The following is a 17,070-nucleotide window of genomic DNA, read 5'->3' on the forward strand; positions in this document are numbered from 1 at the left end:
CGCTTCTCGCGGCTTCAAACGTCACCACGTACGTTATCAATTCGCGAATCGACCCGCCGTCCAAGAACCACTCATCTACATTACTCGGCACACGCTTCAGGGATTCGACCCAAGAAGCACATCACTACGGCGAGACAAGAGGCGTGGCCAATCAGTGGGTTGCGGCTGGCAGCTGGTCAAGGAGGCTCGTGCCAGCTGCGAGGTGCGCTGGCCGGCTGGCCGACATCTGTTTGTCTCCGATTAAGCAACTGGAACCGGAAAGCTCTCGACCTCGTGTCAAGGAATTGAACGGCGACTGCAACCACTGGCGCCGACTTGACCGTCCCCCCTCGGTCGACAGGTAAGTTTCCAAGAAATACAACTTGAAAATGGTCACGTGGTATGTTTTCGGCGTCTGCCTCCACGCATGCCAACGGAGCTCTTGAGAGGCACACCGGGCTAATTGTTGCTCAATACCGACACCTGCAGGATCGCCAGTAGCATTGCGAGCAACCTCCAACTTGATCTTATTTCCTGTTCAATGCAGTTGACGAGTAGTCGCGTGTGCAAACCAGCTGCCCTCGTGCACGCGCAGTGTTGTTGTTTTTCTTCCTGCTGCCGGGTTCCTCCTCGTGTTGGAGCGGCTAATTTGGTCCCAAAGAGTTGTTGTGCGTGTACCGCCAGTGAGTCGCCTACCCAACCTGTTGAAGTTCGCGTCAGTGATGTCATTCTGAGTTTCAGAGTTACCCTCTTTAATTTGCTACTCTGAGCGACGTACGCACGAGGGGATCAACTCCCGTTTTACCGTTTGCGCGAGGGGACGCACTGCAACAAGTCTCCAACATGCACTTGAAAGCACGATTAAAGCAGCACAAGAATTAATTTAGTATTAGTCCCATCTTTGCCAACGCGCAATTTGAGCAATGACAAGTGCCGACTGTCTTTTTATTTGTTGCGGCCACACGAAGCTTGCCCAGCAGGGCAGGGCGAGCCAATCAAGTCATTGGAGTTCAGGGACCACATTCACCCCAATTTAATCTCAAGTGGGCCGGACCAGGATATTCCTGGCTCAATTAGCTGGAAATAAGGACAATTATAAATTGTTTTGGTGTCAATAATAAGTACATTTGGAAAGGACAATTATAAATTGTTTTGGTGTCAATAATAAGTACATTTGGAAAATATTCACATTTATTATCTTACTGCAAATATGTGCAATTTGAGCTTTAAAAAAAAAAAAAACAAACAAAAAAAAACCCAGTGCAGTTCCAACTATATTCGGAATCAATGTTTTCATTTTCACATGCAAACTACAGATCACTGTGGCTCTCTCGACTGCCTCTAAAACATGTGATCTAGAAATCCTTTCCCCATTTACATCCAGTAGGAGATTTGGACAATCTCAACAGCCTCATCGGGCTTTTCGGAGTGAGGGTGCGGTTGTCTGCCTGCCTTGTAAATGTAGACCTCCAAATAATGAACTCCCACTGTTTCGCAGGGTTGGAGGTTCGGCGTTGTGTAATAGGTGCCGGGCCGGGCCACAAATAGCAAAAATGCTGGTTAAAGTTGCTATCTTTGAGTGCATCAATTTCAGGCTGTCACTGAAGTAGTCAACAGTGCGCCCTCCTGTGAACAAAATGAGCAATAACAGCTTTTGCTTTGATTGAAAAATTCAATTGTGTTCTATGCCAGTGGCTGAAGTGGTCTGAGCTACCCCCACGCCAGCCCCCCTTCTCGAAGCATTATCTTGGGCTAATGGGATTTGTGTCCAGTCACAAAAGAAAAAGAAAAAAAATCAAACTACTGTCAAATCCACGGACACGCGCACACACGGCACGTTAAACGGCACGCGTCACAACATTTGAAGTGGTTTGGATTGAACGCACAACAAACACGTGAGGGAATATTCATGACATTCCTCATGAATATTCGTAAGACTTGTTCACAATGTTTGATCACGACAATCATAGCAAGAATACAATGGCATTCATATTCATAAATATCATTTTACATGTAAATGGAACATATTTGTTGAAGTTATTCAGAGTGAATTAACAACTTGAAAACAATTTCACAAATTACTTTTACTATTAAAATAAACAGGTTTTCTTGTATTCATTTTTCATTCGTCTCATTCAATAATTGCTTATTTGATTCATCCTATAGGATAGAAACAAATATTGTCAAACAATTTTACAGATACATTGAACTATTTTTATTTAGTCGTGGTGAATGATAAATATACATTAAAACTAAAAGTATGTGTGTATGTTATCATATAACCTTTGCTATTTTATTGACTAATTTAATCAAATAAATTCCAAATGATTGTTGCCTGTAAAATAAGACCTTTTAATAATGTACTATTTAACAACTGAAGTGAGGAGCGCCCCCTTCGGACGGCGTTAGGCCTCGTATCCGGTCGAGCGCCGCCGCTGGTTCCAGATGTCGTCTCGGTCTTCGGGTCGGCAGAAGAGGCGCGACGAGCGCGCCAGACGCTCGCGTTGCTCGCGCTGCTCGCGCTGCTCGCGCTGCTCGCGCTGCTCGCGCTGCTCGCGCTGCTCGCCCGACGGCCGCGGCGGCGACGCGTTGCCATGGAGCCCGTAAGACAGCTGACATCCTGCTGACCTGGTGGAACAATCGCAAAATCGCCGATCAAATAAAATTGGGGACAGACCGATTATCGGCCGAGATTGGCATCGTGACACATATTGGCGTCACGTTATAATGGGATGCGTTTCACGTTATGAGGTGCTAAATGCTAATGTTGTGCGGCGACCTGCTCTTGGTGATCCTGCGAGGTTTGTCGCGGTCGCTGGCCGGCGTCTGCCGCCGCTGAGGAGAGAAGACGCACGTGAGACCCACAAGGCGGCCCGGCAAATGGGGGGGGGGGGGGTTGTGCGCCCCAGGACCTGGTAGTCCTCCAGGAGGGTCTCGGCCAGCGCGATGCGTCCGAGCAGGTTCTCGATGAACAACTGGATTCGGACCTTGCCGCTGGTCTCCTGGCGCGCGGCCGTTTCCAGAAACTTCTGGATGCTCAGCACCTGCCTGAATGCGAGCACCGCCGGGCACGTCAACTCCAGCGCCCATGCAGACGGCTTGCGGACGTTTTTTTTTTTTTTCTGGGTTCATTTATTACATTTGTTGATGATACGCAAAAATAGATTTTACAGATACAATTATCATTATTGTACAATTTTGCGATTTATTGGATGAAATGAAATGCGAAATTAGCATGCCACAGATTTGGGATCGTGATGAATTTTGTTTCCTGACCTCTCGCGTCGCTCCAGCTCGTTTTCGGAGGCGTTGATCTGCTCCTTGAGGGCGGCGATCACCGCGACGGCCACGTCCACCTGCCGGCTCAGCGAGCGCTCCTTCTCGGCCACTTGCTGCCTCTGGCGCGACAAATGCTGCGAGTGGGCGCGCTCGCACAGCAGCCGCGTGTCGGCCTGCGCCAGCTCGGTCCTGACGCGGGCCAGCCGCCGCTGCAGGACGGCCACGCCGTCCGGGCCTCCGCGCGCCGCCGCCGTCGCCGATGACAACCAGGCATCGTCCGTACCCGGGCAACGGCGCCGTCCTGCGGGGAAAGGCTGGGCCGTGAGATGGAAATGGGCTTTTGGATGAGCTCTCGAGTAGTTCTGACATTGCGCATGTAGTGGCAAAGGGGTCTTTGGTGCATGTGCAGTTGAAAAGGAGGCCTTTGGCGCAAGTAGTGAAAGGAATGGTCTTTGATGTCGTGCGCAGTGGGGTTTTTTGGGGAGTATTTGGAAATGGGTCTTTGACCTTTCACGAGTATTTGGAAAAATGTCTCAAGTGTCATGGGTGGTGGAAAAGTGTCCTTGATGATCTGAGCGGTGCAACACAGTCTTTGATGTCATGAGTATTTAGAAAGGGGTCTTAGATCATGCGTGGAGTGGGAAAGGACTCTTTGACGGTACCGTGTGCACAAAGGATAACTTTGTCTAAAGTATTGGAAACGTGTCTTTGATCTTTTCCTTTGCAGTCAAAGGGGGTCATTGAAAAGTGTCAAATGATGAGAGAGAATGCAATACAAAAGTGGGAAAAGGGTCTTTGACGATCTCACCGAGCAGCTGCGCGTTCCAACCCGGGTCCACGTCGAGATCTGGGAAACCCCGGCGATGATCCGGCGGCTCGGTCGAAGTCCCGTCCTCCTCTCTCCCGCCATCATTGGCGCACGGCTCCTGGTCCTGGCGCTGGTCCCGGTACTGGCGCGTGCCCACGCTCCGCGTCCTTCTCCTGGAGATCAGGAAGTGGGCGGCGTCCCTGCCGTCGCTGAGCGAGCGCCGCACGCCGCGCGGCGGCGGGAGCTTGCCGGTGACGCCGAAGCCGACGTACGCGGCGTTGACGTCCAGGCTGCGGAAGCGCGGCGAGCGGTCGCCATGGTGGCAAGAAGCGGAACCTCCGGAACCAAACTTTTGCTGCATGACTGGCGGATGCTGCGTGATTGCCAAGCCAGACGGACGCCAACTTTAGGACACTTGGGCAAACGCAACACAGGCTGCCATCGACAGCGAGCCGCAAGACGCATCGCCAACTTTGAACTCATCCCTTTTTTCGATGAGGTTTTTGCCGAAGCGTGTTGCTGCCACTCCAGGACCCCCCAAAAAAAGTGAAGTCCCAGATGGACGCAAAAAGACGTTGGCCAACAGCGACAGACGAAGCGGCGTCCGGCCGGCCCGTCGGCACGCCGCGCTGGCAAAACACAGCGCAACGCTGACCATCAAAGTAGCTTCTGCGCACGCGTGAGACGTAACACCCTTCCATCCCATCGGCGGCGGTAGTCACTATTTCTCATGGTCGGAAAGCTGTTGGCCGGGGGCGCATTCTAACAAGGTACACAATGCATTCGGCTCCGTTCTCGGCTCCCGTCCCGATGAACTCCCACGCCGAGTAAACCCTCGCGTTCTTGACGCGCGACTGTGAAATACTTTTGACAATTGTCGAGCCTCGCTCTTGTACTCGGAAGAAGATGAAGGCAGCGGAGGCGTGCTCGCTGTTTTTCCGCGCCGATTTGCTAGCCAACAGCCAATCAGAGTGAGCGAATGTCACAACGTGCGTTGTGGCCCCCGAGACGCTTACAGACGGCTTACGACACGACGACGGTGGCCGCCGCGCCCAACGGACGGCGCTTAAAGACGCCACCGCGCTTCGCCGCCTCCGACGCCGCTTTGGTCTATCAGGGCCTTAAGTTGAACATCACGTTACACTTGAAGTGAACAGTTTCACATTTAAACGAAGCAATTCCTTGCGGTTCAGGTGACTGGCGGTGCCCGTTTTCAAAATCACTCACTAGGCCACGGGTTTGGACTGGTTGAAGATTTCAAATCAAATGAAGACCAAGGTAGCGCCAGTCAAGGAATGGCTTTGTTGGCCAATGCTTAAGTCAACCTTGTCACCTTCGAATGTGATCGTCGAGTTGGGTGGTGACGCACGCGTCCCCCGCGGATTTAGGACAAATCTCCGGTCAAAACGCACGACATTGAGGCCGCGTATAGCCGATGTTGTGGTGCTGTGTCAAAGTTCATACAAGATTAGAATTTGTACCTCGGGGTCAGATTATCCACTTTTACAAAACAACTTGACGGGTATGCCGAAATAATTGTTGTACTTTTGTCAGGCTGAGGAGCGCTGGAAGCACGCAACTGTGGCGTTAGGCTGTCGCAAGCTATAAATTCCGACTCTCCTTGAACACGACACCCTCGCGGCACGAGTGTCCCCGTACTGAAAAACGAGGTTCGGTCCATGATTGTAACTTATTTCTCCTTAGCCAGATATGCCTTGTAACATGTGCTCAACACCAGCTGAATTCAAATGTATTTAAAAAAAAATATCCGTGGAAATAGCCGCTACTTTGTTTTTGTTTTTGTTTGTTTTTTTTAGCACACTCCTCGTCTTTTTACAGGGTGAGGTCTGCGGCCCGGGTGAGGTCCTCATGAGCAGTGTTTTACCGTTCCGAAGTAGGAAACATTATGGAGAAACAAAAAAGAATCAGTGTTTTCTCAAAAAGAAACAACGTAAGCTCGCAGACTATCATATCCTATGCCTGTTGACAAGATGTGGCAGTTCTGTAATGCTCACAATAGTCACAATGATAAAAAGATCTACTCAGGCAGAAATAATAAACCCCGTTTGAGTTTACCCGAATCCAGCTAAATGTAAAGTAAAAACATGTTTATGCTGCATCTAACGATGAGCCATAAAATACTACTACAACTACTGTTATTTGAAATGGGAATTTTCATGTAGATTTTGAATAATTGCTTTATGTCTATTTAAATGTGTTGTTTATACACAAATGTTCAAATATGTTTTGATGGGTGATTGGCATTCCAGACTAATACGTTCCATCATGTAGGTCTAACCTTGATCAGATAGGCGGTTTTTTCGATTTCTTATTTGAACAAGCTTGGTCGCTGTCTTGAAATGCTCCAGTCTGATTATGTCTGATATTATATCTTGAGCAATTACTCATCCACGCGGAAAATTCACCTGCATGTTCTCTTAGTAAATACGATACCGATTCCCTGAGCGGCATGTCAAAAAACATGACAAATAGACAAACTGTCAGCTGTCGTGACAGCAACAGCGTCACATACACGTGACGTCATTTATTTAAAAACCAATTTAGATGACGTCACAAAACAACGCCCGCGTAACAGGTCAATTTCGGCAAGCTAGCTGGCTAACTAGCTAGCTATGAAAGCTAGCTGGCTCCGATCAATCTATCTATCGATCGATTGAGCGCAAAGGGGGGGGGGGGGGGGGGGGGGTTGATAGGGAAGACAAGAAACCATCCAACAGACGTGCTCGCGCTTACCTACCGCGCGCGCACGCTCGCAAACGGCAGGAGGCGCGCGCGTGCGACGACGACCAGACGTGAACGCGCTGGAGTCCCGCGGCTGCCCGCGTGACGTCACTCAGGGCGACCGATGCCAGCAAAGTTAGCTGACAGGACGCGGCATGACGCTTCCGGCTTGCTTAAGGCTTTCAGAGTAAAGCACTTCTGGTGGAGATTGGATTCTTTCTAATCCCTTTGGGGAAATTCTGGCATCTTGCAACTCACAACCACTGAACCAAAATGAGTACATTTTACGCACATGCACATAAATAGCTACACACGATAGTTTCTCTAGTGTTCGTAAGTGTAGTTATTTCTTTGTGATTAGCAATATATTGGCAGTTTGTTAACCCTGGAAATGGATTGACACGATTTGGACACTCTGCCAAGATTCTCAAATCACATTAACTGCACCATGTTGGAGCAGTTGGGGTTCGAGGGGCGGGGCTTTGAATCAGATTCTCAGAAGTCCCATGCAACAATTTTTCAATTAGTAATTAAAAAAAAAAAAAAATCTTTGTTCTTTTATCGTGTTTGCAAGATAATTTGGGTTGGAAATGCCCACGATGCTTTTTTTGAATTGGTTATTTTAGTTTAGCCATAAATGCCTGCCGTGTTGGACAGTTGAATTTGTCATTGTTTGACATGCAGGCACGGCTCCAGGATTTTTTTTTCCTCTGCTGCTAAACTGGGGCTTGACTGATACATAAGGTGGCTGGGAAAACAATTTCCAAATATATTTTACAATATCAAATCAAATACTCTAGGGTCATAACTGGGGCTGCACAGATTTCTGATGGGGCTAATGGCCGCCCCGGTGTAGCTCCATCCCTGTGGACATGTCAATAAAACTTTGCTCTGATTGGTAGTTGGGGTCATTGCGTCGGTTCTGTTGAAATTCAGCGAGCCGAGGCGGTTTTTGGTCCCTCTCTCCCCTCCATGGCGACACCCGGCCGGCCGAGCGCTCTGAGGCGTCGCGGCCAGCGCAAAGCCCTGCTCAGAGGCTACTTCTCAGTTGCGCTCCAGACTGATTTGTGTTTGTTGAATCCACCTCCATTGTGAGCGTGAAAGGCATTTTGTGAGGAGACGATGATATTTGCAGTCCCTCATTTGGCCCATCCATCCGTTTCCTACTTTGGATGTGGACCGTTCCCACCAGAGTGGCCGCCAGGCCCGCTGGACTTTGGGCGAGAGGACGCAGGGCGCATGGACACGAATGCCCGAGGACAGCTTGGAGTTTTCAGTCGAGCTATGTCGTTTGTGTTTGTGACAGCGCGACGTGTTGCACTCGCTTGCGCGACGGCCCGGGTGCTGTCTCGGTTGGCCGCTCGCCTGCGTTGGCTCGCTGTGTCTTTGATGAGCCCATTCAAGGTGTGTGCGTGCGTGCGTGCGTGCGTGCGTGCGTGCGTGCGTGCGTGCGTGCGTGCGCGCGTTCAAATCTTCAAACGCTCTGGCTCCTGTAATGTATACTTGTCTGGAATGTTGTTTGTATGCTCCAGTGAGAGCCCTGCGGTCCTGTAACTACACTGCTCTTGATGTTAGTTTCATTGAAAGCAGAGGTGAGAGGGCGTTTGCAGTTGCTGCGCCTGAACTTTGGAATGCCTACCCTCAGATCATTTGCTCCGCTTCGTCTTCGGAGTGTTTCAAGTCACTCTTCTAAAGCAAATTTATCGACGCTGGCGTCGAACACGAGCTGAGTCTTGCAGCAGCATTTTGGACTGACTGCCGACTTTTAATACTAGACAAGGGAAGACCAGAGAGTAAAACCGTGACAATAATTGAAGCGAGACGTAACAAACGCGTGGATTAAAATTTCCTGCGTCACTGTTCAATAGAATTGGACGAATAGTATGGAGATGGGAAAATGCACTTCCGGTAATATAGTTAATGTGCATTTGAAAAGACAGAGTTGAGTCAAATATAAGACCGAAATTATTTTGGTTGAATCACTTTGGGCGGTACAATACAATTTTATTTATATAGCGCATTTCGTAACAGCTCGAGCTGTAACAAAGCACTTTACAAACAATACGATAAATCAATAGAACAAAAACAATAAAAGGCTGTGGCACACGTATTGATAAATATAGATCTACATAAAGCCAATAAATGAACATAAAACACTCTATACAATTGACGCCGGAAAAGAGCTGAAAATTTCAGGTCTGTTCAAAAGCTAGGGAAAAGAAATGCGTCTTCAACCGGGTTTTAAAAACGGACAGAGAGGGGGCTTGCCTAACAGCCGATGGGCGGCCATTGCAGAGGGAAGGATCAGCGACAGCAAAGGCGCGATCCCCTCTGAGGCTCCGCTTGGTCCTCGGCACCTCGAGCAGCGCCTGGTCCGCGCGCCTGAGGCTGCGCGCGGAGGAGCTCGGGGAGGTACGCCGGCCGGGGCCAGGCCATTTAATCACTTTTGGACAAATAGGACAATCTTAAATTGAACTCCGAAATGCACCGGGAGCCAGTGAAGGGAGGCCAGAACCGGTGTTATGCGCTCGATCCTCCGAGCTCCACTTAGTAGGCGGGCGGCAGCCTTTTGGACCAACCGGAGACGTTTGAGGGAGGACTGGCTGACTCCAAAATAAAGTGCACTGCAGTCATCTGGCCGAGATGTAACAAAGGCACGGATGGCTGTTTCTCGGTGCTGATGGGAAAGGAGGGACTTGACCTTAGCCGGCTGTCGAAGGTGAAAAAAGCTCGACGATTGAAGACCACTGTCCATTTTGAAACCCAAGGTCAAGACTGTTGGCTTTAGATATGAAGACGGGGGGGGGGGCCCAGGTCAACAGGGTGGGATGGAGACGAGCCGCTGGGACCGACTACCGTAACTTCTGTTTTCTTTCCGTTGAAATTTAGGAAATTCAGTGACATGCGGTCTTTGATGTCCTCTAGGCAGGACAAAAGAGGTCTTAAGGAGAAAGCCTCTTTTTTGCTTTGCGGGATATCGATTTGATAGTCGTCCGCGTAGCAGTGGAAGGAAATACCGTGTTAAGGGGAGCCATGAAGGGCAAACCACTTCCTCCAAAAACGTCAAAGAAACCGGCTCAAAGGAATCGAACACTGCTGAACAAGGAACTTGGACAGAGGGGGGTCAAAGGTGGCGTTCGGAACAAGAGCCCGAGCTGTCAATGAAACCTTGTCGATGACAAACTGCAAGAATCTACGGCGCATTTCAGGGGACGATTCCGTGCAAGTCGGTTGACGGGGCTTCGCTACCGAGTCGATTGTTTTAAACGGGGCACGTGGATTTTGCCGATTTGCCTGAATCAGACATGGCAAACGGTCTCTCTTGGACCTTTCTCTGGTAACGACGCCAGCAGTCCTTTAGGATTTGATAAGAGACCCGCAGCCTGCCTTTTTTCCACCTGCGTTCAGCTCTGCGGCATTCTTGTTTAGCTGTGCGAGTGCTCTCGTCAAACCATGGCTGCGGTCAAATTTTTTGCCGCATCATTTTTAACGGAGCCACGCAGTCCAAAATATGAAGGCGAGATGAATGGAGCCAAGTGCTGAGCTCCTCTTGAAGGTTTGAAGAGGGAACGCAAAGCTGATCAAAGGCATCAGAGAACTGACATTTATCGAGACTCGGAGCGGCGTCTGTCCTTCAATAGGTGCCGATGACGAGCAGGGCAAAGAATCAACGTCTCGGTTCAAAAGCCAAAAATGGAGAGACGTTGGTCAGCATTTGAAAGGTGCTGGAAATAAACCTTTCCCTTTTGAGAACATGCAAACCGATGAAGATTTGAACGGAGAACCTCACAACTCCAGACGAATCACTCTCCCAACCGGGGTGGAAGTTTGCCACCTCAGGCAGTTTTTTATGTTTTTTTTTTTTTTTTTTTTTTAATAGGTTTTTTAAGCACCTTACACGGCAATCGGCGGGTACGACTTAGTGCTGTAATTTCATTTGTCGCCACTGGCTACGGCATCGCCGTCACTCCCCTCTTAATTGCTCACGCTACCTGTTGATCCTGATCTTAAACTTGATTATTCTTTTGCCCCTCCCCCTTTGTCGCACTTGACACACCCAACTTCGAACATTCTTGAACTACACCTGTAAAAAGTGTTACTATTGTTGACATTTAAAAAACATGAAGGCAACAAGGTGACAGTTATAATCGCGTAAAATCTAGTGACATTAACTTTGTTTCATAACCACTGATTTCATTACGTTCAAACAAAACAATTGAATACAAAGTAATACAATCAATAGCTGGAATATTTAGGATCAGCTATGCTGAGTGAATCCAAATCAACTTCACGTGGAAAACTTGTGTGAAATTAATTCCTAATATATGGAATGTATTGATTTTAGATTTATGACTGAATTGGCTGAAATTAATTTGCACATATTATTTGTCACCGAGGGCAACAATCTCTGACCGCGACATGTTTTGACCAATTTATACCATTCCAAAAGGGAAATTGTTTGCCTCATTCATATATGTTTTTTCTAATTTATAAGAATTTTCTAATATGATTTCCACAATTTTGGACCAATTTAAAATGTTCTAACTTTGATCCCAAACATGTTTGAAAATGAAGGCCCAATTCTAAGATTTTTTTTCTTTTATAATTCCCTCCAATTTCCACAATTTGGACCGATTTGAAACGGTTCCAACTTCAAACTGTTTGGTCCATTCCTATTCCCGAAACTTTGGAAATTTCCGAAATAAAGCCCCCAAATGGAGTCCCGCCAAAGATGAGTAAAGATCCCCATTGGAATGCGAGCGCTGAGTGCCAGAGATGAGTTAACGCATCTATGAACTTTTTTCGCCGGCAGGAGTGCGGAGGAGTCCGACGTGGCTCCAAAGCTCGGAAACAATGCTAATCGGACACAATTGCCAGTGCGTGGCTGTGACGCCCCATTTTAGATTTGCAATCGGCGCCCTTTGTGACTGCACATAACAGGGGGTGAGGAAAAAAAAGACACTCGCCCACAGCCTGGCAGTCGGACAAGCTTAGCCATACAAAACTCCGCCAGACAAAGCGCGGTGGAAACCAAGCGCTTACATGCACGAATGAAAAAGACACACATGCCTTTGATTTCTCACATGAAACCACACCACACTTCCAAGTTGAGGTCAATTCAGGATTACCAAAATGATTTCACCCAGGAAAGATGAAGGAACACTGCATCCCGATTTGCTGATATCCATTCTTTTCATCCATCGATTGAGGCTATCCGGTGACGTCTACCACTACACTTGTTCGGTAACACGTGTACAGCGATTAAACGCAAACAAACGGATCCCAATGAGCAGCAGCATTTATTGATTTTTGAGATTGACAGAGAAAAGATCACGACATTCTACTTTTCATCTTATTTCATTGAAACAGACATGAGTCAAATGACACTGATTAAATGATTCACATTTAATAACGCCAACATATTATCCCAAACTACGCACAATGATTTTTCTCCACGTGTGGGTTACTACATTTTCGAGGGGTGAATATTATTTGAGGCCAGTCACGCTTTTTACAAGAGTCGTCAAATCCGAGAGCTCCTCAGATGAAAAGCAACAATGTTGACTAGCGCGACAACAAGTGGGCTCCCGTTGACGAGCACACGCCTCAAATACCGCAAATGATTGAGGAACTCCATTTGTTGCAATGGAACCGTGGCGACAAGTGCGACGCAAAGACTTTGGGTGAGCTCAATGATGAAGATGGGTGGCCCCACCCACCCCAAGGCTCCGCACGAGTCAGCTGCCGTCATCATCATCAATGTCATTATCATCATCATCATCATCATCATCATCATCCCAACTGCCTGCCTGAGTGCTTCACTCATCCGACAGTCGGTAAGTTGCAGCCTTTCTGCTTTTTTCAAACTTTCAAATTCCGACCTGGCGCTTAATTCCGTCTTTGCATTCCTTCGCTCTGACCCACACTGAAGAAAAAAAAAAGATGGTTGGATTTACTCAATTATATTTGGTCTGGTGGTTGCACAAAATGAAATCATCTGGAGCCAGATAGAGTTTTTGTGTACATGTATAGTTTACTTAAAAACCGTGTCTGGATTCAGATGGTTAGATTTTGTGCAACCAGTAAATGGAGTAAATGAAGCACAGCATTTTTTCAGCCCAAAGAAACAAACCCAAAAAAACCCAAACAAAAACCCCCCAGTCCGTGCACTCTAAAATAAACATTGAACAAAAGCTCATTAGCTGGCTGATTTCCGATGCGCAGATTGCGTTACGTCGCAAATCGTTTGCGTTTTAACACAAGACGCGTTCGGTTTTGATCGCATTATTTGGCGATCAAAATAATTCTTGCAAAATAAGGCAACGTTATATACGGAGGAAAAGGAAGGTCTTCCACTTCCGGGTCCTTGCTTTCAGTGTACGGCGGAGCTGGCATGAGCCTTCGGCTTGTGATGGATTTGCACATTCTCGAGATGTCTCGGATATGATTGGCATGCAAATGAAGGGAGAAGGTTTGAACTCAATGTTGACTAGACAAAATCGCTATCCACCTTCTTCCTCGTCAGTGAAATGGGTGTCCACTAGAGGGCGGACTATGCCTGCGAAAACAGTACTGCACGGTGGGAACGCACGTGAACAAGAGAGCAGCGTACAGTGTTGTGAAGGCGGCTCCGTGGTACAACAACACGTCCCAAAAATCCATACCTCAATAGTATCGATTCAAGATATTCAATTGCTTTGCTATCGATACTTTTCAGTCTCGCGGCCTCATTCTGATTACGCTCTCAGGCGCGGACGGTCCTTCGGGACGCCAATGGTGTCGCTGTTTGCGCCGGCCGGTGTGCGGGAAATAGACGGAGAAGAAGCCGCTTCCTCCAATCCCTTCGCAACAAGCCTCGGACCACCGCCGACCGGCAAAACCAAAACTGATCAAACTAAAATGGCAACAGCAGTCTCTCGACCCGTTTTACTTGAACATCCAAAATGTAAAAGTGCCGTTTGGAAGTGCGAGGCTGACGGGTCGGGAAAACCGACAAACTGTGAGCGGCGGCCGGTCTGCAAGCATTGCTGCAAGGCAGTCGCCACCAAGTCAAGTCGCACGGCAAATTTGGCCAAACGGGAAGGATAGACACCCCAAACTCGTGCGAGAAATGGAACGGGTGGGTAGGTATTATTGTGTATGGTTACTACTGAGCGTACATCGGGTCGCACCGACAAATAACTGCTTGGCGACGTTGGCACTCAACGCTACTTGAGAAAATATCCGCAACACTTAAGCTAACGCTTAGCTCCGGCTATTTTTACGTCTATCGCGGGTGGCGCTTTTCACAAAGCTTATTTGTCTCCATTTTACACCTAGTGTCTTGTACTGTTGTTGTCCGACAGAGACGAGCCCGCACGGAGAAGTCTAACGTCGCATGACTCATGGTCTGATGAAGCGGTGCATCCGCAAATAAAGATTGCTCCCCAAATAGGGTTCCAATTTCACAGTCCAGCCATTCAATCCCAGGAACGTATTTATATCTTTTTTTTCTATTTTTTTTTTTCAAACGTTAGGGTAAAAGAGGGTCTGACAATGAATGAGTTCATGTTTACACAAATGTAAGACAAAATTGCGTTTGCTTGCACTGTTACAAACAAATCTTGATTGTTGAATTGATGATTGACCTAAAAATTGTTCAATAATAAGGTGATTTTTTTGGGGGGGCGGGGGGGGGGGTTTCCACAGTGTGAGTAGTTTTTGCTAGTATCGAATCGAGGTTAAAAATTTGGTATCGTGACAACACTAGTCAGCCGGTACTTGACCCCATTTGGAACGAATGAAAACCCACTTCTGTCCTTGCTTCGTCTGTCCTTTTCCAAAGACTTCTTGTCCTCCGTCCGTCCGTCGGCAAAATGAGCATCCATCCGGGACGGCTGGTTCCGCCCTTTGGATGGAATGTCCGTCTCTGAGAATGGACTGTATATTCATTCATCCATTATCCTAACCACTTCTCCTCACAAGGGTCGCCGGGCAGCAGGCGGGGGCACACCCTGAATTGGTTGCCACACAGAGACAAACAAACAACCGCACTCACAACCACACCTAGGGGCAATTTGGAGTGTCCAATTAAGCTACCAAGCATGTTTTTGGAATGTGGGAGGAAACCGCAGTACCCGTAGAAAAGCCACGCAGGCACAGGGAGAACAGGCATGAGAATGTATAAGCTCCACCAAAAACAGAATGTGTGTTTCCCTGTTTCGGTCTGTGTACTGGTGGGGACCGCTGATATCTCTCATTGAAGTACCATTGCATTGTTTATGTGCTTGCTAGCATCGAGTGGTTGACTGTGGATTCTTGCAGCACAAGTTGATGTTTGATCGCGTCGGTGAATGATGGTCGCTCTCCTTGCGCAAGGCTGAACCTTTCGCTTGCGCCGCCCGTCGTCTACCCGCCTCTCCACTTCCTGCTCGGCCAACTTTCCTGCGATGAAATTCAAACGGCGCCTTTTGAAGTGCAGGCGCACTTTGGCCCTGCTGGTGGGCCTGACGGCCACCGTGGCCTTGGTGCACCGCGCCGCCCACTTGGAGCCGTCTCCTTGGGCTCCTCCGGTCAACTCCTGCCACGTTGTGTCCCCGCTGCTGGGTGAGGAAGCAAATCAAGGAAAGCATTCGACCTCGTGCGGAGGCTTGTGAGGATCGACTTTTGCTTTTCCGTGCACAGTTGGACCCAGGCCCGTCAATCTCTCGTCGTCACCTCCGACATTGGAGGAGATGCAAAAACGGTGCCCGTGGGTGTTGCCGGGCGGACTCTACCGTCCGCTGGACTGCGAAGCTCGGCACCACAGCGCCATCGTGATACCCTACCGGAATCGGCAGACGCACCTCCGTGCTCTCCTCGACCACCTCCATCCTTTCCTGCTGAGGCAACAGATCCACTACCGGATCTACGTGGTGGAGCAGGTGAGGAGCGCCGGTGGTCACGTCAGACCCTCTCCTAGTTTGCATCACTCTGACCCAAGTCGGTGACGTAGCAACTTGGCGCCGTAGTTTCGCCGCTTCCTTTACGGATTAGCTCTCGTGTAAGGCGCCAACGATGAGTTCAATTGTGTAATCCACCACTAGCAAGGTCACACACACACACACGACATTTCCAGTGCACGGGAGAGCACTCGACAAGCATCTCGTCAGACGATCTGCTCTTCTTGCCAATTTTTTCCTGTGCCCGCAACGTGTGGCGATTTTTGCCTGGGCCCGCATTCTAAAATGACTCCCAATCTTGCAGGCAGGAGGCGCAACAAAGATGCCACCTTTTGACAGCGTTGCGTAACGATCAAAAACAAAATGCGTCAGTCAGATCGGACGAGCGGCGCTCCGTCTGACACGGCCAATCCAAGATGGCAGCTTCGGCGATAGGAATGCCCGCGCTTGCCCAATCGCTTGCAACCTTCATTTGAAAGTCCGAACGGATGCTACATTTGCAAGGATTCGGGGACCAGTTCAATGTTGTATTATGCGAGCATCGCCGGACGAGTACAAATTCCGCCAGGTGACGGAAACCAAGCTGTCAGGGGACGTTGTCAACATTTGCCAACTGGGGGCCCTTTGAACCCTTTCTGGGATTCGATAGAATAGTAGCTTTGACGTGACCGGAGTAGAAAGCGCAGTTGCGGCCACCGATTGGGATGGTGGGAAGAGGGTGGGATCCAATGTTGCTTCAGCGACGACTTCGGTTGCGAAATCGGAGCTCTCCGAAGCTGCCACGCGGGCAAAGGGCAACATCTTTTCTCGCCTGAAATGGTGAGAAAAGGACAACGAGCGTCATCCGTTTCCTCGCAACATCTCCTTGCTTCTACCTAAGAACGCATCTGACACTCGGGCTGCTTTGTTTGTCCCTTCCCAACCAAGGACGAGGACATCAAACGAAAAGACCGCCCTCCAAGTTGATCCTTTGGTCTGAGACGTGTGCCGACAATCCGAAATGCGAAATGTGTGGTCTGTGCCAAAATGATGTGTGATGTCTTTCAGTGGGGGATCGCCACCTATAACAAAGGCAAACTGGTCAACGCCGGCATCCGGGAAATTCTCCGAGACGAAGACTGGAGCTGCCTCATCCTCCATGATGTGGACGTGCTGGCCGAGGACGACCGCAATACTTACGCCTGCGACGAACACCGTCCCAAACACATGGCCGTGGCCATAAACAAGTTTGGATACAAGTAAATGGAAGCCCGGCAGCTTGCGCTCTTTTGTGCCTTTGGCTTTTTCCCCCCGAGATAAGCGCCAGTTCATCTTCAAGTCGTTTTGACTCCCTAATTTAGT

At 48.8% G+C, this 17,070-nt stretch overlaps 2 protein-coding genes across 9 annotated transcripts in view; one reads left to right on the forward strand and one right to left on the reverse strand.

Annotated features, from left to right (window-relative positions):
- The window catches only part of LOC147140272 (beta-1,4-galactosyltransferase 3-like), a 21,433-nt gene continuing 4,363 nt past the window's right edge, over positions 1–17,070 (forward strand). For 2 of the 7 annotated variants that reach the window (XM_086044767.1, XM_086044766.1), the window contains exons 1-4: positions 1–340; positions 15,113–15,394; positions 15,473–15,711; positions 16,777–16,967. In XM_086044767.1, the coding sequence (XP_085900893.1) occupies positions 15,238–15,394; positions 15,473–15,711; positions 16,777–16,967 (587 nt within the window). In that variant the 5' untranslated portion in view covers positions 1–340; positions 15,113–15,237. Of the gene's footprint in view, positions 341–11,621; positions 12,646–15,082; positions 15,395–15,472; positions 15,712–16,776; positions 16,968–17,070 lie in introns of all 7 variants that reach the window. The other 5 variants (XM_086044764.1, XM_086044765.1, XM_086044763.1 and 2 more) reach the window with 5 other exon arrangements.
- znf365 (zinc finger protein 365) lies at positions 1,966–6,940 on the reverse strand. 2 transcript variants are annotated; one of them, XM_086044758.1, is made up of 6 exons: positions 6,821–6,940; positions 4,067–4,439; positions 3,256–3,559; positions 2,892–3,027; positions 2,759–2,814; positions 1,966–2,607 (listed from the first exon to the last, which is right to left on the reverse strand). In XM_086044758.1, exons 2-6 carry the CDS (start codon positions 4,425–4,427, stop codon positions 2,385–2,387), a joined length of 1,080 nt encoding a protein of 359 aa, XP_085900884.1. In that variant the 5' UTR covers positions 4,428–4,439; positions 6,821–6,940; the 3' UTR covers positions 1,966–2,384. The 2 variants fall into 2 exon arrangements, with proteins under 2 accessions (XP_085900884.1, XP_085900885.1); XM_086044759.1 differs by having other exon boundaries at positions 6,825–6,931.

The sequence above is a fragment of the Filicampus tigris genome, chromosome 11, assembly GCF_054856515.1.
Source record: "Filicampus tigris isolate MCC_2025a chromosome 11, RoL_Ftig_1.0, whole genome shotgun sequence".
Taxonomy (NCBI): Eukaryota; Metazoa; Chordata; class Actinopteri; order Syngnathiformes; family Syngnathidae; genus Filicampus; species Filicampus tigris.